General features: G+C 49.4%; 5 protein-coding genes across 5 annotated transcripts; 3 read left to right on the forward strand and 2 right to left on the reverse strand.

The window, feature by feature from the left end:
- Positions 1–37: 37 nt before the first annotated feature.
- F4807DRAFT_460434 (glycoside hydrolase family 3 protein) lies at positions 38–2,901 on the reverse strand (the record flags this gene model as incomplete). The annotated part of the gene is made up of 6 exons (XM_048001525.1): positions 38–532; positions 587–1,889; positions 1,946–2,165; positions 2,218–2,476; positions 2,531–2,656; positions 2,710–2,901. The coding sequence occupies 6 exons, from the start codon at positions 2,899–2,901 to the stop codon at positions 38–40; spliced, it is 2,595 nt and encodes an 864-aa protein (XP_047854207.1).
- A 7,727-nt stretch (positions 2,902–10,628) lies between these two features.
- F4807DRAFT_86393 (cation efflux protein) lies at positions 10,629–13,116 on the forward strand. The gene has a single exon (XM_048003580.1). The coding sequence runs from the start codon at positions 10,852–10,854 to the stop codon at positions 12,631–12,633; it is 1,782 nt and encodes a 593-aa protein (XP_047854208.1). The 5' UTR covers positions 10,629–10,851; the 3' UTR covers positions 12,634–13,116.
- Positions 13,117–13,879: 763 nt separating this feature from the next.
- On the forward strand, positions 13,880–16,158 carry F4807DRAFT_86824 (eukaryotic aspartyl protease). The gene is made up of 4 exons (XM_048003582.1): positions 13,880–14,399; positions 14,456–14,619; positions 14,742–15,063; positions 15,124–16,158. The coding sequence occupies exons 1-4, from the start codon at positions 14,060–14,062 to the stop codon at positions 15,636–15,638; spliced, it is 1,341 nt and encodes a 446-aa protein (XP_047854209.1). The 5' UTR covers positions 13,880–14,059; the 3' UTR covers positions 15,639–16,158.
- A 258-nt stretch (positions 16,159–16,416) lies between these two features.
- Positions 16,417–18,067, forward strand: F4807DRAFT_86818 (uncharacterized protein). The gene has a single exon (XM_048003581.1). The coding sequence runs from the start codon at positions 16,679–16,681 to the stop codon at positions 17,705–17,707; it is 1,029 nt and encodes a 342-aa protein (XP_047854210.1). The 5' UTR covers positions 16,417–16,678; the 3' UTR covers positions 17,708–18,067.
- Positions 18,068–18,871: 804 nt separating this feature from the next.
- Positions 18,872–20,793, reverse strand: F4807DRAFT_460438 (uncharacterized protein; the record flags this gene model as incomplete). The annotated part of the gene is made up of 3 exons (XM_048001526.1): positions 18,872–19,463; positions 19,577–20,205; positions 20,290–20,793. The coding sequence occupies 3 exons, from the start codon at positions 20,791–20,793 to the stop codon at positions 18,872–18,874; spliced, it is 1,725 nt and encodes a 574-aa protein (XP_047854211.1).
- Between the last annotated feature and the right edge of the window lie 375 nt (positions 20,794–21,168).

Raw genomic sequence — 21,168 nt, forward strand, 5'->3', positions numbered from 1 at the left:
GTACGGGGATGAGCATTAAGCGAGGAGCGGGGGTCTCTCACCTGATATCAGTCGCCGACGCCCCTATCAGGACTTTGAATGTGCCCTCCTCTGCGATCCACGCCGGTACCGAGTCATCGTAGTATCCTACCGCATACTTATCTAATGCAACGATGATGTGTTTGGTTTCTTCCGGGTCCAACGACACCTTCTCGAATGCTACCAACTCTTTTTCGGGCCGCGGTAGTCTCGATTTGTCATCTCTGACGTATATCTGGATAGTCTCTGAGCCAGCAACGTTGCCGGTGTTGGTGACCGCCATGATCAGATGAATTGGTGCCGACTCTGTCAGCGTCCTCCGGCTAAGTGACGGTCGGCCGTACTCGAAGGTTGTGTACGAGAGGCCATGACCGAATGAGAAAAGGGGTTCGATGCCTGCGCGATCATAATGTCTATACCCGATATGCAAGCCTTCGCCGTATAGGACACGCAAATTCTCGCCGGGCCAGTTATGGTATGCTGGGGTGTCCTCAAGCCGTCGTGGGAAGGTTGTCTACCATGGTTAGCTGACGTTGATAGTTCAAATACTGAGAGCCCTATCACCTACCGGCAGTTTACCGCTCGGATTTTGTATACCAAACAAGACGTCCGCCAATGCGTTGCCGGCTTCTTGGCCTTGGTACCAGGCTTGAATAATGGCCGGAACTTTGTCTGCCCAAGGCATAGTCACTGGTGACCCGGATTGGTTGACAACCACTGTTCTAGGATTAGCCTTCACGATGGTTTCGATTAGTCGATCCTGGCTTCCGTCGGAAGGAAGATCCATCGTCTTTCTGTCGTAACCCTCAGATTCCCATTCGGCATCTAGTCCAACTATAACGACGGCAACGTCAGCGTCTCTTGCTGCATCAATGGCTTCTTTGAGGTAGTCGACCTGATCCTCCTCCTTAAAACCAATGCGACAGCCGCCATATTTGTGCGTCATATTGAAAATCTTCTGCTTCGTAATCGGTCGAAGTTCGTTGGTCATCTCTACCTTTAGTTCAACTGGCCTCCCAGCTTGCATTTCCACGTCGACCATGTAGTCGATTGAGCCGTCAAACATCGCTTCACCCTCTTCAGTCCAATCCCAAAGATCAAGGGCCAACTTTCCATCTACATATAGCTTCCCGGGACCGACGCTCATGAAGCTGATCGTATGCTTTCCGGTGGCCGTCGGCGTTACATAAGTCGTTGCAACAGCAGACCATTCCGGGCCAAGTTCAGCTAATGGTGCAGAGTCCCACAAGAAAAGGTCGGTATTAGTTCTTCTCTGTGTGACAACGACATCACCTTGGAACTTGTCCCCGCTGAACCATTCGAGAGTAACACCCTGCTCACCCGACTTATCAGTGCAGGAGGGCGACGCGACTGGAAGCCATTTATGAATATGGCATCCTTGGGCATATACGACTTCCTTTTGCGCGGTTGCTCTGATACTATCGAGTGGGATTGTATTGTAGTATGGATTGAGACTGGCGCTTCCACCACCGCCCGCGATGGCTCGGTTGGCGTTCGGACCAATAACGGCAATTTTGGTGGTCTTAGGGTCGAGCGGCAGGATCCGACCGGTATTCTTCAATAGAGTTAGGCCCTCAGCTCCTAGCTTTCGGATCAAAGCTCTTGTTTCCTCCCGGTTATCCTCACGTTCGGCCTCTTCGGCCGACATGTCGTCTCCCTTTGTGCGTTCTACGAGAGTCAGGACATTCTCTGCTGCGCTGTCTATATCACCCTTCGTAAGTTTCCCTTTCTCGACAGCCTTCAACGCCTTTTCAAAGCGCCACTTGGATGAGAAAGGAAACTCTATGTCACATCCCGCTTTTATGGACTCGACAGTTGAGTTGACGCCGCCCCAATCCGACATGACGGTGCTAGGGCACGACCATTAATTATGTACGGTATGCTTGAAAAGGGACTGATTACCTACCCATCGTATCCCCATTCCCCTCGAAGGATGTCTTTAAGTGTGTGGATGTTCATATCGGCGTGTATCCCATTGACCAAGTTATATGATGACATCACTGCCCATGGATTGGCCTCTCGTATAGCGATCTCGAATGGGCGGAGATATAATTCTCTCAGGGGTCGTTCCATCGTCACCGAATCGACGGTAAGCCGATTTGTTTCCTGCTCATTTGCCACAAAATCTACATCACCATCAGCTGATGTCTCAAATGATAGCAAGCGGGTGATGCAAACGCTTGATGGTCGCAGCAACTCCTTTAGACTGAAGGCCTTGGATGTACTTCGAGGCGAGTTTGCCAGTAAGGAGTGGGTCTTCCGAGAATGACTCGAAGTTTCGACCTCCAAGAGGGTGGCGATGCAGGCAAACTGTAGGAGCGAGGAGTACATGGGCGGATCTGGCCCTGACCTCGTCGGCTAAGTGTTGCCCAACTGTGTATAAGAGATCCTTGTTCCAGGTCGCTGCCAACGAGATACCACATGGGAATAAAGCTGCCTGCGAAAAAAGGGTCATTGACGAGGGCCTCAGAATCTGAAATGTGATACTAACCTTGGTACCTCCGACAAAAATGCCGCCTCGAGCTCCATTAGGGCCATCGCTCGTTTTAACAGCCGGGATGCCCTTAGAGGGGATTCCCTTCGTTCTCCAGAAATCCGCAGCCGTGAGTAAGGAGACCTTAATGGATCAGTTGAAATTCTAACCACACTTGGCTTTTCTAGACCGTATACCTTTTCTTCGAGAGTTAGCTGAGCTAATTTCTCTCTCGCCTGTGATCGGCAATCTTTAAGGATGGCAGTTTTCCGAATCGGACTATCGGGAGGAGAGAATTCGGTATCTGGAGTCGTGTTGCTATCGACGCTTTCGAAAGGAGAGGCGCCAGGGTCTATCCCATTGAACTGTGTGTCATCGATATGCTCCATAGCTGAATAATGGTTTGCTATGCCTCTTATAATCGGTTCTTCCGGGGAAATAGGCTCGTGTGGTCAATACCGAGCTTTGATCTCTGAGAACCACGAAGCCGATGGTAAGTTTGAAATTTATAAATGCTACTACGACAGCTAAACTATCGTGAGAATATTTATGTCGATGGAGAGTTTCGTAGGGCGAAGCGAAGTTCCTATACGACCCAGTCCCAAGGTAACCTATTGCCCCACAACGATAGGGGTGAGGTTGATGTTATATGAGTCAAGCACGACTCAGAAGGTAGCCGCCAAGGTCGAGGCAGACTGTCTTATGTATCAACAAGAGAGAAGAAAATACGACCTCACAGCTGAGGTAATAACAGTTATCTATCGAGATACATAACGAAGAACTTGGGCACATCTGCTGAGGCAAGGGAACGGAGCCCGAATAACGCCACGCAGGACCAAATTGGCCAAGAGGAGAGTACGGTACTTCCTATAACGGACATCTCAGGGCCTCTACATAGAAGTTGAGGAGGCCGATAAAGGATCGACATATTATCAAGCGTTATTAAGTCTCGATCAAAGGCAGGTGCCGCGAAGCCGCCGAGGAGTGAGGAGTGGAGATAGATTGTGCGCCCCGGAATTCGAAGACATCTCTGGGTAACTTCTGGTGCAACCATTGTCACTTGACAAGTCCGCCTGCGAGGACGCTATATTGATGGTCCCAACTAGGAAATACCCACATCGGCAGGGACGGACCGGAGCAGCGTTGTTTCAGGGTGCTGAGGAGAAAAGACGAAACGAAATGCAAGCCCACGCTGGTCTCGCACGAGTAGAGTGGGGGGCCGCTACGGGAAGTCTTATCCAGTCGGACGGGGAATACGGGGGAACAAGGGTTGATCTAGCAAACGAGGCGGCCTAGCGAGTTAAGAAACGCCCCAGAAAACAGATCATGGACTGAAAAAGTGTGGAGTAGTCATAGGTGAGGTTTCTAGTCCCATACTCTCTTTGGTTTGATACGGAAGCACGACTGCGATTCTGATTAGCTAGTGTATAGTGTATAAATACCGTGGTAGAGTGGTTGTATATTAGGAAGATCCACGGCCGAGGGAACTTATCAGTAGTGACCCTCCTCTATTACATGATGTATATTCGTTGGCCCTGTACCACTGTCCTGGCTGGGTGAGCTGTATGGTGGACAAGATGTCACCTCACTTCGGCCCAGGTTTGGGAAGGATTTGGCCGTTAGGACCGCCGGCGGAAAAGAGACATACGGAATTGAGAACAAGTCGAGAACAATTCGAGAGCGAATCAGAGAATCCTGAGCTTCGGAGACGCTAATGTGGATGCGACTCTTTCTAAACAGAGTATTGGCGTCTACATAGCCGCCACTCTAAGTCTAGTTCGGGTGCCGGCAAGCTCTCGTTGTACACTACCGGAGAGTCTGGTTCTACTAAAAGTTTGGTCAAGGATATGTCTTCCGTTGACCCGGGTTTGTACGGTCCTCTGTATTTGTTAAAGTAGCATATAAGGCGTATGAGCGTGCCGACTGAACTCTTGCAGAGTTCACACAGATGTCAAGCCATTGCAGATCAGATCGTTTCTCAGAGCTGGATTTTGAATTTCCAGGAATTCAATCGAGTCAAGAAGACCCAGCATTGCCTGTCGCATGGTGCGTTGAAGATCCTATGGTTTAGATACAAGGTAGCGGGCTCCGGGGCTGCATGTAAGTGATCGTGCATAGGTAGGTTCCAGGAAGGGATTTCTAGGTTAGGAAAATATCTGAGAGGTTTACCAATCGCTGTTGATGGTTCTTTCGCTAAGAAAAGGAATAGGGTCCGGGTCCACTCTTTAGGGACCCGATTAACGCATCGGCTTAACGGGCCGTGACGACATATGGTCGGGAAAAGTTAGGATAGAAGCGCCGGCCAGCCAATGATAGTCTCGTCTTAGCTAAACCTTATTTCCGCAATTGAGCAATACCTTCTCAAATTCCAAGACATGCCGGACCTAACTTTTACATATTTCATTATCCTAATCTGGACTGACAGCTTCTTGATTTCTCGACTTATCAGGGTACAAACACGCGATATCCGAACCTATGGCCATTTCCACGTGGACAACCTTACAGTCAACATGCCAATTTGCTCCTTTCCCACGGATACCAAGAATCGATGTTGATGCTTTCGGCGGAAAGTATTTCCATCAAACGTTTCAGTTCAGCTCAGCTTCAGACCTCGATGAATCTAGACATACTTGACGAAGTACCAACTCATCCGAGTCACCGTGGACTATAAGGAAAACACGTACAATCTCCGAGTCTCGTTAGGCAAATACTATTTCTACATATTGGCCTAGACACTTACTAATGATCATCCGAGGATATCTGTCGAGGGAATTAATTAATCTGAGACTGCCTCACCTAGGTGTACAATAAAGATCCCCTTGTCGAAACGAGTCTTGGCAGCTCTGTCAATTCCCTGTGGCTCGAAATAAATGAATCCAGGGTCACAAATGAATACCCGAATTCCCGGGCACTCGAGATCGCTACGGCGTATCTTCGCCTATCGGAAATGGTGTTGCTTACTACCTAAGCTGGTACCTTGGGACTCTTCATTTTGTATGATATTCAATTGGGACGCCTAATGGCAGTCTGCGTTATTCTTAAGGGATTTCTAGGAACAGGCTGACGGCTCAGCCGGATTACGATATAATGACGCAAACCGCGCCGAGATCCGCCTTAGAGCTACAAACTCGAATCCGACTCTCCTCGGCGGCCCGTCTGACCAAGCTTTAGATCTCCGACAGATACCCTTGCACTGCATACAATTCCTGCTTCAACTTACTGAGACTTATTTAGCTGTATATTTTTATTTTCCTTTTTTTAGGAATCAAAATATACTCGACCACACGCTCTACTCTGTCACTGAGGTAGGCTGTCGCTTTCTCATCCTTATCTAATTTCTCTTCGATAATAAGAAAGTAGCCATGAAGATATATACTTTACACTTGGGCATATGGATATGGCATCGTTTTGCTAATTGCTTGGACTCAAAGCTTACTCTACTATAAGCTACGGTCTAGATCATCTACAGGGCAACGATCGTATTTCTTAGCCGATCGAAATCACTAATGATTTACTTAGCTAAGCTACCAGTTTGCGAATTGTAGCTGTCATTTCGGACAATACCCAAATCAAAACTGAACTTGGTGGACATGAGACCCCGGCGAGGCTCCTCACATCCCAAAGAGCTGACACTTTTCTATGAGTTGACATCTTCGCATTAGTACCGTTGCTTTAATCGACTTGGCTTCGGCATAGAGCGTATATATGTGAAACAAGATCAGTACATGCACAGATGTATTCTAGAAACAAGCTTAGTCGTTGCGATTCTCGATCGTATAGTGGGCCAACACAACCGCGAACCCGGCACTGCTCACCTCGCCATGCAGGAGAGCAAGGAGTGGGGCTGATCGACCTTCCATCCTGTACCAGTGTTCCCTCTCCTTAGGCTCGGCCATAAAATAACCGAGTTGACAATCGAACGAGGCTCAACTGGGAAATTTCTGAGAGCAGCAAGCCAATTTTAACATGGGCCGCGAAGCCGGCCGTGATCATCTGGGTACATCAGACTGAATTCATTCTCGATTTTCCCTTTAATATTCTTGTTCTAACTCATGGACCTTTTACATTCCTAAGCTGGAGCTTGTGAATCGGTACCAAATCGGGACTGGATTGGCTCGGAAGGTTTATCCGTGGCCTGCCACTCAATCTATTTTACCTGCAGCCTGCATATTGTGGCTGAAGAGGCGTACGAGACTCCTACCGGATAGGGCTTTGCAAGATACTATGAACCCTTGGGGGTCACATCCAAGGCGCTATCGGTTCGCTGACCGACTAATGCACTCGGTTATCATGCAGCATTGCGCCGTCCGTAGTTCGGGCTTAAGAATTTCTGAACTTCTCGCGCACGTGGTGCTTATCAATCTTATCCCAACGTCTTATGGCCCTTGATACAGATATCAGGGCTCGTCGACATGGATCAAATATAGAAGAATCGTTCGACATTCGGGTGAAAAGCCTTCGCCCGAAAGGGGCCAAGTACACGCGGGAAAGTGTTTGATAGCCATATATGAGATTCGGATGCAGTATATCAGTATCGCCTTGGCACGCACCGGCTGACCTATCCGGTGCTGAGGTATCTCTCAAGCGGACATTTCTAGGTGATATGGCGAGCGTCTTCATTGCTAGCCATTATAAGGCGTCTATTTGCGCAGTTAAGTCCATTGCAACACCGAGAATCAGGCGTTGGGTATCTCTACATCGGGAATCCCTTTTCCGTTCGTTATTGCGCGTCCGCAATCAGGTTGATTCTCTGTTGGGTTTGTTATGTCTGGAGATACCAGCGTACGCTCATCCACGGCTACGCGGTATCCGGTGAGTTTGAATGGACTTATTTACTAAGTTATTCTTCAAGGAAGACGGATTGTCTAGCTAGCCTGCATACTCTGTTGTGTATGCCGGCGGCTGATGCTCCCTAAGTGCAGCGCTTGGCCATCCTCTTCGGCTTCGTTATTTCTATTGACACACCACAGCATCCATCTGGTACTGTTTGACTGGCACCTGACTCCCAACCTAGACCCCCACGGCAACTCGGGAAGGCTAGGGGTTACACTACTTCGAATGAACACATCATGGATCTTCGTGATGCCTATATCAGCATTACGGAAGCGACAGAGCCCAAGTACACTTCCCGAGGTAGGGAGTTCGTCATGCGGTGAACCCATTTCGCAATCAGGAACATCTGGCCGTCGGTCGCCACTGCCTTCTGCTACTTTAAATGAACGGCTTTCGACCCAGCCGACGTGCTTTTCATTCTTGCCCCTAAGGACTCTGGGAAAGTACATCGGTATCAGGAGTTAATGGGATGCGAATTACGAATAGATACGACTAGGCGATGGAGGCAGATGGTGTTTGTTCTCGCGTAGAGGTATCATTCAAACAAACTTAGGGGCTTGGGAAAGAGGTCTAGTGTAAACCTTGATCTTCTTTCTGATATCGACTCGTGGCTTGTCTAAGAGAACCTCCCACTGGGATGGATGACCCCTCTTTCGCCATCACTCTCGACTGCTTCTGTTCTCGCTTAGACATACAACACTCACTCAACAATAGCCGGAGTTGGTAAAAACCTACTCCCCCCGCATGAATAACTTATCCGTGGCTCAACCATATAACAGCAACCTAAGGCTCATTTGGACTCGGCCGTGCGCTGTTCAAGTACATACGTATGTGCGAACCCATAGTAGTAGATATAAAGTGATTGACTAAGATGTACTATCCTCCTCTTCTCTCGATTTGGGCCTCATACCGGCCTTTGCCACCTCGCACATCCTATAGGAATCTAGGGATCGACCTTTCACTGCAACTTCCAATACATTCTTAGATCCCCCGCATTCACGTCGCTTCTCATGACGGGAGCATCGCAGGAATCACATACAGTACCGACATGCATCGAATTCTTGGCAGGAGATTGTTCCTAATGACTAGATATACCGTTTCCTTCCGTGTCTTCCGCGGTCAAGACCTCAGGTGATGCCTACATAGCGCTCGCTACTTAAGACGCAGGTCCATTATTTGATGACCTCCATAAGTATCGGTGATGGTGTGCTTGGGTAATTTCCCCCGTCTCCAACTAAATATTGAATGGTGTATATCGTGAGGTAACATGCTGTTAGTGTGGGCTTGGGTAGCTTTACACCCAAAGAACCCCAGTCCTTAAGTTGATGTTATAGTCCACGAAATAGGAATATCACCTCTGACCTGCCCTGCTGGGACATCGGCTTAACACATTTGGATATATATTACACGTGCTAGTGCTACGAACCAAGCCTAACCCAACCGACACCCGACCTAGGATGTACGATCGGGACGAGAACAATTCGAATATATGTGCGCTACCAGCGCTTGCTATGTTATATGGAGCATGACTTGGAGTCATAGGGTATGATGATGGTGAAGATGAGAACAGCAATCCGTTACTACTCAAATCGCTTAAGAAGTTGGATCAAAAGCCGAATTTTCGTACCCATAATAATAGTATTATCTGCTCGAATCCCGAACACTGCAGGAGTTGCGGTTTTATCAAAAGAAGATTGTGCACTTGAGACTCGCGTGCGTACTGTTGCTCCTACTTAGCACTAAGGTGGCTAACCCTTATATCTGAAAGCCTTTCCACGTAGGAGGACATACTATTTAAGGCCTCGCACACATCCACCCCTATTTAACATATGGTTACATTGATATAGTCAACCCGAAACTCCTCTAAGGAGAAAGCCTGGCAAGGACTTTTGTTACCTATCTGAAGGGCCTTACGATCTTCGCTCCCGTTCTAGCATCACATTCTCTATCTACTTGAACGAAAGAAAGAAAAATACCCATCATTATCATATCCTGCATCCCGTATAAGACATTATGAAAGAGAAGAAAATAAGGCTATGATCAAAGATTAATTGAGTGGTAGCTTTTGGATATAGATAACTACGATTACGAAGTTAGGATGGTGATGGTGATCTCATACTAGATGCTTACTGACACATTCAACTCAGATAAAAACCGCAGGTCTTACAGAGAAAGACAACAATCAATCGGCGGTTTCTAGAATATAACATAAGCAGCACGAATTACATATTTGAGGCGTTCGATAGACAGCGGAAAAAACACAGGGAGTCTAATGATATCATGGGGCTGATGGGGCTTGATGATCCCTGAAAGGGAGACCGAAACCGCAGCATCCCTTCTCTTTGCACTTATCCTTGATAGGATCGGTTGCATGCTGCTATTAAGGTTATTGGATCTAAGACATCCATACATCTGTACTGCCTGATAACCTGGGCGGCCTGGGTAAGGTATTCGATATTGGAAGATCCCTAGATCCCTGGATAGCGCTGGTAAAGGCTGGAACGCATCTGAAGTATTAGAGAATAATTCCATCGAAAGGCTTAGAACGTGCATTCCAATGCATGAAGGATTCGACAGATCGGCTGATGAGAGCTTGAATATATAAACACCATCTTCCTGAATAGAATGATATATCTGATCGGTGAGCCCGACGTCGATGGAAACTCCGATAACTCGGTGATACCTGGGTACCTAGGTACATATTGAGGAGCTCCGCTGCATCATTGATGCAACGAATACTTGTCCCACCTCATTGGATTTGGTTATTTTTAAAGGAAATGGACCAATGAGAATATCAAATCTTAATGGAAAGAGCAGGCGATGAGCCCTATGACTCTATGACATGATAACGTCATTTCGCTCCTTCAGACAGAACCTTCAGACAGAATTTTCCCTCTCAAATATCGAATCGATTGCCGCGGCGACAAAGCTCTTTCCATCTGATAAGCATCCCCCGCGATCTCGACTCCGAAGAGTTCTCCGAACCGAGCAACGAACGTTTTCCAGTCCCACAATTATTCTTACAATGGCAAGAACCCCTATGCTTGTACCGGTAGATTGAAACGTCAAAACGTGCAACACCTGCAACTGTTTCGACCTAAGAAAAACATCACTTTGCTTGCTACTGCATACATCTTTTGTTTATCCTCTCCCTTTCTTTTCCCTCTTATCTTGTTTGCTAGCATCCGGATAGTAGACACCGAGCGACTCAGGCAAATGCATGGCTGCTAATACAAAAGTCTAAAAAGCCAATGGGCGGCAACTAGCTTTCGTGGTTTAATTACGTCGTCCGTTACTTTTCCTCTTTTATCACACTATTAGCGCTGGTTCCGATTTTAGGTCCTCAATTGAAATTTTACAGCCTTAATAACTATCGCCACTAATTTTATCTTTTATCTTCCCTTTCCTTTTATACGCGACCACCTAGATTCGGTGCCCGTCGTGCACCAAACTTCAGATCCCATCGCCGAATTCCCATCGATTGGTCCAGCATTATCATCGTCGCGATGGCTTGGTCTAAAACCACCCGGATCAGCATTATGCTGGCCATTGATATTATTTTCTTCCTTGTGGAACTGATATCGGGTTTTATGGTCCATTCCCTGGCTCTAATGGCGGATGCATTCCATATGCTGAACGACATCATCTCGCTGGTTATTGGTCTGTGGGCTGTTACTGTCGCTCAGAGAGCTACGACCAACAAATTCTCCTACGGATGGGTCCGCGCCGAAATCCTTGGTGCTGCTTTCAATGCCGTCTTCTTGATCGCCCTATGCGTCTCTATCATCCTCGAAGCATTGACTCGATTCATCGAGCCTCAGGAAGTCTCGAATCCGATGCTCATTCTTATCGTAGGCTGCTTTGGACTCGCGTCCAATCTTGTTGGTTTCCTGGTTCTGGGAGGACATGGACACGACCACGGAGGCCATTCGCACGACGACGAGCACGATCACGAACACGGGCACGAGCATGTCCACCAACACGATAACATTGCTGCGGCTGAGGAGGGTAGAGCAAGTGCGACGCAAGCATTGGTAGATGAAACTGGTCCTGTGCTGGATGTTCTGCCAGAGGTTGCTTTGGCGCGAGCTCGAGCCGAGAATGCCTCTCCGGAGACCGTTCGTCATATTCAATTCAACCAACCTGAGAGCGACCAAAAGCCGGGACACGAACGAGGCACTAGCCGGGGTGCTCTGTCTAGGGGCAGAGAACGTCGACGTGCAGGCAGCCTTAAGCATACCCGCCTAACTAGTATTGACGACTTTAGCATTCATCCGGCCAGCTTCAGACAGGACATTATCGACCATAGCAGGTCGAGTCGCAACGGAAATGAGACGGATGAAAGCTCCAATGATGACAGCTCTATCGATTCCCCGACTCGCGAGGAATCAGCTATAGACGAGACTACGCCCCTTATATCAAACGAGCGCGTGTTGGACAAGAACTCCGCGCATAAGGACAAGCATATCAGCCGGTCAAGAAGCTCCCATCATCATTTCCGCGCTAGACGTGACTCGGGAACCCATATAGATCACCATCACAGCAGGCCTAAGTCGAAGTCGAGGAAAGGACACAGCCATGGCCACAGCCACGCCGACATGGGCATGAACGCTATGGTCCTTCATGTTTTGGGTGATGCTCTAGGAAACGTAGGCGTCATAGTGACGGCCTTGATTATTTGGCTTACTGACTGGTCAGGGCGGTACTACGCCGACCCTGCCGTCTCACTGTTTATTACTCTCATAATTCTCAGGTCGGCGATCCCACTCACCAAGGCGACGGCGCAAGTGCTCTTACAGGCCACGCCCGATCACATCAATCTCCAGGATATCAAGGAGGATATCCAAGCCCTCCCAGGAGTAATTAGCTGCCATCACGTACACGTCTGGCAGCTTTCTGATACGAAAGTTGTTGCTTCCATGCACGTGCAAGTTGCGTTTCCTATTACAAGCGAAGGGGGAGAGAAGTACATGAAGCTTGCTAAGCAGGCGCGGAAATGCCTGCACGCGTACGGTATCCACAGTGCCACCATACAGCCAGAGTTCTGCCTAGAAGAAGATTGTAATCACATCGATGATGGCTCTATGACGCTAGACGGACAAGCATCGCCGCGCTCTGGGGGCGATGTGTGTCTGCTAGAGTGCGTGGATGATTGTGTAGGCCAGGGTTGTTGCACTCTGCCTTCACAAGCAGCTTCCAAGGCAGGATCAAGCCGAAGGTCTAGCCATTCGGGACCCCATGATCACGGTGGGGATCATGACCACGATCATGAACATCACCATCACTGAAGAGGTGTTGGTGAAGTAACAATTCCCTATTCGTTCCATCGGACACTGGGTATCGGCGTGTGGGTTAGCTAGATCATTCGGGCTCGCGTATCCATATGGATCTCTTTTGTTTCTGATACGGGGTCTAATAATCGTGTACAGGGCGTTACGGAAAAGCGGGCTTGTACATCATACACAGTGGATCAGGATTAGAGGTGCATGTTTATTGACATTGCGATGCATTATATGATCGGCTTGGCTGATTACGAGTGAGATGAGACATTGTTTGCGAAAACTAAAGTTGTGATGTAGTCTTAAGTATGTCTGCACTTATACGGAGATTTTAAGGCTCCGGTGGTAGGGTACCGATAGATACCTCGCAAACCGTGCTACATATTAATGTAGCACCAAGGAGGGTTCATGTGAACGGTGAGTCTATCACGAACCTTACCTACCTACATAGTAGATCTTGTACCTTGTATATACAGGTCTGGTACACCAAAGTAGCATTTCACGTGGGATTTGAAACGGTAATTCTCCCTTAGAATTTAAGCATTAATGCACGGACACCGCCTTACCAATTCATCTCAGCCTCTAATTACCTCTTCCAACTCAATTGAATGCTTCATCCGATCTTTTAGCCTCTTCAATTTAAATCTCATAGTGAATATATCAATCTATATTCGTATAAAAAGCCTCTTTTACAGTTTCTCGAACCTGTGTATCGACACGGCAACGATGGCGATGACTGTCCATCTTATTTAGTCCAGGCATGAAAAAACAAACTCACGATATGCCATCCCGTTTGATTTTCCCATCTGAGGCTGCCCGCATACCGCTTTGGGACCTAAAACAGACCCAAGGCATGAATGATCTACCCCCCATTTATATTTCCCAGACAAAGCGCGAGAGGCTCTTTTTCTCTTCCGCCCACAGCGTCTGTAACGGCGCGCCCGCCGCTCACCCACCCCGGGGTTCATCAATCTGCCAGCGACGTGGTAAGTGTTCGGATCCCATGCTCGATGTTCAAGCTTCTTTCTTAGTGTATTTTCCCTTTTTCGCGCTCGGATGGCTTTCCCGAGGGTAAGGCGTGAAACTGGAACCGGTAATTGGTAAAAATGGCGAAGTAGGTTAGGTAGGTCAAATAATTGCGTCGCGGCAACGCTTTGCCGGGCCGTTCTTCTTGGTTTTTCTTCTTCTCCTTCTCTCTTGGTATTTTGATGCTTCTCTTTTCCTCTCGATTGTCGTGTGTGTCGCTCCTTTGATAGTGTTTGCGCCTCTCTTCATTCTTTTCCCTCTTCTTTCCTAGGCTTGCTGGTTCGGGGTTCCTGCAGTCTTGTTCGATAGACCTCGCTCGCTCTGGTTGAGTGGGTTCTACGATTCTCTTCGTGTCGTTCCTTTTTTATATTTAATTCGTTCGATACCTATATACCAAAGTTCTTCCAAGATGAGGGTTTCAGATACCGCCGCCGCTGTTGCGGCCTACGTCCTCTGCTGCCAGGACCTGGCGTCCGCTAGTCCGATGCAGAAGCAGAAGCGCGGGGTGCTGGACGAGGTGCTGCAGATCACGACGTTGGGAGGCATGACGTTCAAGATCAACCAAGTCCAGAACAAGAAGTACTACGGCGCACGGAAGGGGAGAGGCGCCATGGCTATCGCGAGAGCTTATTCGAAGTACGGCGCCGCGGTCTCGGACGATCTGCTATCTTCCATAGAAGAGATTCTGAAAGAGCTCGGTCTTTTGGGGAATGCTGGAGCGAGCAACAGCACGGGCACCGATGGCCAAGGTAAGTTCTTGGTGGTTTACTTGGCTTCGTTACTATTTTGACTCATCGGTTTCTAGGCGAGGTAGCGGCAACTCCGCAGATGTTCGATTCCGAATACTTGTGCCCGGTCTCCATTGGCACCCCACCGCAGACTTTGCAGCTGGACTTTGATACTGGTTCATCTGATCTGTGGGTTTTCAGTTCGGAGACACCATCAAACCAGGTTATGGGTCAAACCGCAGTATGTATAGACCCATTGAAATACAAATTAGTCTCGAACGATATCAGGCGGCAAACATTACGGCTTTGAGTCACGCTGGAGTCTTACAACGATTTGGCGATTACTAACTTCAGCTGCTATAGTGGAATATCCAGCAAAGCTCGACGGCGCAGTTACAGACAGGGGAGACCTGGTCGATTAGTTACGGCGATGGTAGTAGCTCTAGTGGTAATGTCTACTTGGATACAGTGTCGGTAGGCGGAGTCACCGTTCAGAACCAGGCGGTCGAATCTGCCAAAAATGTCTCGCTGTCGTTCACACAACGACCCGACACGGATGGTCTTCTCGGACTGGCTTTCGGCTCTATAAACACGGTCCGGCCTACGAAGCAGAAGACTTTCTTCGAGAGCGCGACGAACGAGCTCGCGTCCCCTCTATTCACGGCTAATTTGAAGAAAGAAGCTCGTAAGTTGAATATGAATCACGTGTTATACTATGTAAAAGGCGTGTGTTGACAAAGTTCAGCGGGCAATTACAACTTCGGCTTCATCGATAATACCGAATTTACTGGAGATATCGCATTTGTGCCTGTGAACTCGTCGGCTGGGTTCTGGCAGTTTACAGGGTCCGGCTATAAGATCGCCAACTCAGCCGCCGTCTCCTTGCCGCACGAGGCCATCGCCGACACGGGAACCACACTCCTGCTCGTCCCGGCACAGATTGCCACCGCGTACTACGCTCAGGTGCAAGGGGCCGTCAACAACGCGGCAGCCGGAGGCTACGTTTTCCCCTGCAATGCTACGCTGCCCGATTATACAGCTATCATCGGCGACTACCAGGCCGTGATCCCGGGCGACTTCATGAAGTTCTCACCGGTGGATGGAGACTCGTTTGCGACGTCTACTACGTGCTTCGGCGGCATCCAGGGTTCGCCTGCGGGTTTCCCGTTCGCCATCTACGGTGACATTTTCCTTAAATCGCAGTTCGTGGTGTTTCACGGCGGGAACCAGCAGCTTGGATTTGCTGCTAAGCCCCTGTAAGCGTGTATAGGGGTTTAAACGTTAGATGCCGGCGTGGAGTGTGACTAGGGATGTATATTTCATGACTTTGGATCAGATCCGGTTGAGAGGTCCCGGGATAGAAAGACCTATATATGGCGGTTATGATCATTTTTGCGAATTTGGATTTATAGGCAGTGGAATTTATGATCAAATATTTCACCATGTTACACAGACAATCCTAGGGTTTCCCGTGATTTCTAGTGTTGATGTCGGATGTGGTAATCAAGACCCTGCTCGGAATCGCGTCAAGGCGCTTATTCGGGCTGAGACAAAAGACGTAAGCAGGTTGCATACATATTCGGTGGGTAAAGGATCTGCATATGTACTCAGATTCGGGACTTCGGTCGCTTGTCCCCTACCGACGTGGACGGAATTAGATCTCATTCGTGACGACGAGGGCAAAGCTCATACATATATCCACACTTCGAGATCGGCCACCGCGGGGTTTGCGTTGGAGGCTAACCTGTCAGCAACCATCATTGGTTCGTGTCACTAAAGACCCAGAGGAGATTTTAGGAGATTTGGGTTCGTTAGGTGTCAACTCGCCTGACATCACACCACTGGAGCCATTCCTTCAAGCTGGTCCACCGGCCACCGCAGACTTTTTTCGGTGCGTAATAAGCATCCGTAATAATCGAGTTCTAGGTTTAGCCCTTTTTTCGCTTTTCACTTATTGTGGAATGAGTAATTATTTCGTGGGATCACAGAGTCTTATGGCCGGATAATGAAAACGGGCATATTTTGCTTTTTTTATATTCGAAGGAGCCACTAATTAACCCCCCCGGGCTTACGGCACTGTCCGGAATTCACCAAACTTCCGGAAATCACGACCCGGTCCGTTGTATCTACTTTTGGGTTTCGATAGTTCGATGTAACAACCGTATAACTGTATACCAACTTTAAATCAAGATTTTTACCTTCGAGATAGGAGATATCCAAATACAACATCACACCACACTTCAAACTTCACCCTCACCTACCTACCCTCCAACCCCTCCCGCGAATCAAACCCCCCCAAAATGTCATCCCTCCTCCAGCGAAAATTCCCCTCCATCCTACACTCCCACATCCCCCCAGCCCACCGCACCCCCCTCCTCCTCGCCGCCGGCGCGGCCGCCCTCTCCGCCCCGCTCTTAGCATACGCGTACAAATGCTACACGGCCTGGCTCGCCCTCGGCCGCGGCGGCGTGCCCTACAACGTCTTCGGCTGGCTCGCGCAATCTTCCCTGCACATCCTCGCGCGGACCGACCTCCGCTCGCCCGTGCCCGGTCGGTACGCGAGCGCCGAGGACCTAGGCAAGGTATACGGACCCGCGGGCGCGCGCTCGTATTTCGGCGAGGAGGGCGAGGAGGGCGGCAGGACGGAGATACCGCCGCGCAAGCCGCCGCGTCCGACGGTGCCGTCGTTCGTCGCGCCGCAGCGCCAGGTTAGCGAGGTCGGCAGCCCGAGTACCGTCGAGGCGCTGAACCGGTTCGCGGCCGCGCTCGCGGACGCGAATCCGGAGTTGTTCGAGCTTAAGGCTAGCCAGCTCGAAGGGCCGCTTTATAAGGCTTTATGGGTACGACAACCTCCCGTTCCCTCTCCCCAGGACCAGGAGGGGGAGAAGAAGGGAGAGGAGGAGCAGGGTAAAACGGTTATTAGCGCTACGGAGCTGCAGACCCGCGTCGGCCGCGGCACGACGGGCGAGTGGGCGCACGTGCACGGCGAGGGCAGCACGCACGTCACGCTCAGCCCCGTCGACGCGGCGACGCTGATATCGAAGGGCTGGGCCGAGCGCCACGGGATGAGCGGCGTCGGGGGCGCGGCGTGGGCCATGGCGCCGTGGGGCTACGTGCTTATCTACGCGCCGCGCGACGAGGACGAGTTCGAGGTCTGGAAGGAGGTTTTGCTTGCCGGGGCAAGGTATATAAGTCACGGGTTGGGGAAGAAGGTGGTTGCTCCTGAGGAGGAGGATGATGAGGATGATGACGAGGAGGAGGAGGACGACGACGACGAGGAAGAAGAGGAAGAGGAAGAGGAAGAGGAGGGAGAAGAGGAGGAGGAGTAAAAAATGAAGGAGCGGTGTGCTTAAGCCATGTGTATGTACATCCGTGCTGTGATGTGTATGGGTTTGGGTGGTGGGAGTCGGAGTTGGGATGGGGGTAGAACGAGGGTGAGGTCTAGGTTGTGGTGTGGCGTTGAGGAGGTTTACGGATATATGCTGTTACTTTGGGTGATAGGGTATATATATTTCCCATATCTCAAATTGGTAAAGGGGTTAAAATGGTAGGCATGGGAAAACCTAGGTACCTACTCTTGAGAGCGACATATTAGCATGTCCATGAGGCATTTACATAAATTCCCCTTGTTACTAAGGTGCTATGCTACTATCACTATGGAACATACCTATCCGTGTGGATCTGGGTTGAAATTGTTGAAATGGCGTTGTATGCTAGTACTCTAATGCAAAGCCACCCCTATTCGTACATAAAATGGACTACACCATTGCTTCCCCTTGCGTTATATACATATTGCCTTAAGTGCGTATAAGGAGATAGACCGATCTGCCAATGTTTACAGCGATGAAGGGTGAACAAAAAGTTCTGTCCCCCAAAAATATTATGCCTAGTACGTTGTCGATTCGAAATTTAGTACATTAATTAAACAGCACTTCAATAGTTCCGCGTCTAATTATCGAACAGCTTCACTCCATTTGGTCCTACAACTCCATGCCAGATTTCGTCCCCATTTAAATTCTCGGGGAAGCTTCATTCGAAACTCGCTTTATTGGTATATCCTTAATGATTCCTCAACTATGCCATATGATAACAATCAGCCGGGGCTCGATGTGTCTCGATGCCGAGGCGTAATAAATAAAAGAAAACTCTATCCGGGACGTGAAAGACGTCCATAGCCACGGTTGTTTCTCCTGTACGCCGTAATGGAAGTAGGAGACGTTAAGAGGAGTGGGTATGGTATAATGTATGAAAAGAAATTACTCGTCGTCTGCGCCTCTAGCCTCGAAGTATCTTCATGTAAGATGCAAAAATAGGAAAGATTCCCCGTAGATGAAACAATATAATAAATGGCGATAGATGACTATCTGTCATCAAAAACGTAACGAGCAACAATTTGCTCATCCATTTCCTTCCAAGCGTGTCGCTCATCGTAGTCTCGTGGCGGTTTGGCGCATTACAAAAGACAAAAAAAACGTATTTGGTCGGAGACAGCGTCACCTAAACGTAGTGTATGGACCTTCGACTTTTATATCTTTGATCCCTTCAGGCATCATTCGAAGCCATTCGGCCCAACTCTCAAGGTTGAGAGCCTCATCCGTCAATCGCATCGAAAATGTCAATTGAGGGCCGTGGTGATTCTCCGGGCTGTAGATTGTCCGGGGCGGTTGCGGCGGAGATAACGTAATCGAAGGTAATCTCGAGTTACCGGATATTTGTATGTGCAACGGCGAAGGGAAACCTAGTAGTAATCCCTTTTCCTGGTGTTTGTCTTGGATGATCTTGGGGTAGATGGATAGGAGTTTCGAATGTAGTTCGGCGGCTGATAACGGATTCGGAAATCGTTGGGTGGCCCGTGTCCGAAGCTGGTCAATCAGCGTTCTGGTGAAGCTATTTCGATCCAGCACATCAAAGTACTCCTCCGAAGACGATGCCGCGATGACTTCCAACACCCCCTTTTGTCGAACCATCTTCGAAGACGGGTAGTATGCGGCATCCATCATAATCAACGTATCTGACCGGGCTTCCTCCAAAATCTGTTGGATACCGCTCCATCGAATAGTCGACGCCTTCGCACGATCCCGAGAACTATCTTGGGTTAGAATCACCACCAAAAACAAGCTAGCCTAGCGTCTGGGCAAACTCGCCTCGCCAAAACCATCTCCCTATGCTCATCCAAATAGCTGTATCCATTATAGTACACGAGTTTGAGAACGTCCCTGGTGTCGCTCTTGTCCGTAAATTCGTTTATGATCCGTGAGAGCCATCTCCACGAGTTGGTGCAGCCGTCTGAAGCGGATGACGGAATCTTGAGGATCTCAAACGCGTATCGATAATACTTGTCGAAAACAATGCCAAGCTCTTCCACCGCGGATGCCACGCCGGGGCTTTCGTCATCCTGCCAATAGATTAGGAGCGCGCAAACGCTGCTGTAGCGACTGCGGTGAGGTGAGGCGAGGATCCTAGAAGCTGCGCTCTCTAGGTCTGCCTTGACCGAATCGATGCTCGGCAGGGGTGTGTAATGATTCGTTGTAGCGGCCAAGGGAGAGTTAGGCATAGGCTTCTCCAGCCGTGGGCCCGAAGGCAGAGGCGTCCGGATCCTCGCGTCGCTGAGCGGTGGACGACCTGGCGTGCTCTGAGCGTTATTGGGAGCAGCGGGGGTGGAGTCAATCTCCATCTCCTGGGGATCTTGGGTGAAGTGATGTCTGACATGGTTTGGCGCGGGGCTGATCGGTCGACCAGCCAGGGGAGCCAGATCCTGCAAAGGGCTAGACGAGCGATACTTCCGCATAGCATCTTCCCACGTCATATTATGATGGTTGGGGTGGCACTTCAGAGGGTGATCATGTGAGCATCGTGCTAACAATAGGAGAGGGAGAAAAAGGAGGGGGCAGATCGTAATATTGTGACTTACAGCAACCCTCCGCCTCCTGCAGTCGGCGCACGCGCCTAATTTCCGAATCAACGCAGCCTTCTCTCTCTGCTGAGCTGACAACGGCCCCGTCCGCCGACGACTAGCTCGACGATTGTGCGAGATCTCCGACCCATCTTTAACCGAGAAGATGGACTGGGACGACTCTACACTATAAGCCGTCGAGTTGGTGTCAGTCGAGGCATTGGAGACGGCCGTTGCGTCGGTGGCGATCGTCGAGGTAGAAGAACTCGTATCCTTCCTCATGGGTGTCGCCGACTGGCTTGGTGATGCAGGGTGGCTCCCATGTTGCACGTGTTCGGGATGTGATCCTTGGTGGGGTTGTTGTTGAAGCTGCGGCTGAGAAGGTTGACGATGATGCCCACCCGACGACTGTTGTTGCGGCTGCTGTTGCTGCTGGTCGTGTTGATGAGGGACGTGTTGGCCTCTATCCTCAGTCTTGCTGTCTTTAGGAAATGCTTCCGACAGACTGGGTGCAGGATGCATGTCGTTCTAGGCGCTCGCACGACAATAGCACGGCCTACCTCATAATGAAAGGTGACTATGATGGCTCGTTCACGAGCGCTATACTGAATAGACAACGCACGGTGAAAAAATGGAGGACTCTGGCTCCCGAGGGTGGAGAATTAAACGAGGGTGATAATGAAATTGCCGCGAAGTGAAGAAAAGAAATATGTAAGGATATGTATGTAGTTAATAGAACGGGATGAGTACAGCTGGTACCATAGATCTACCTAGGTAGCCTCTAAGGCATAAGCGTAGGCTGATCCACTAGATATGTATATGTAGGTAAGGTGTATGGTGTATGTCTGGTTGTATATGGGGTGTATTAGTTTGAATGAGGTATGGTATGGTATGGTG

This window comes from Annulohypoxylon truncatum (genome assembly GCF_022578515.1).
Source record: "Annulohypoxylon truncatum strain CBS 140777 unplaced genomic scaffold F4807scaffold_16, whole genome shotgun sequence".
Lineage (NCBI taxonomy): Eukaryota > Fungi > Ascomycota > Sordariomycetes > Xylariales > Hypoxylaceae > Annulohypoxylon > Annulohypoxylon truncatum.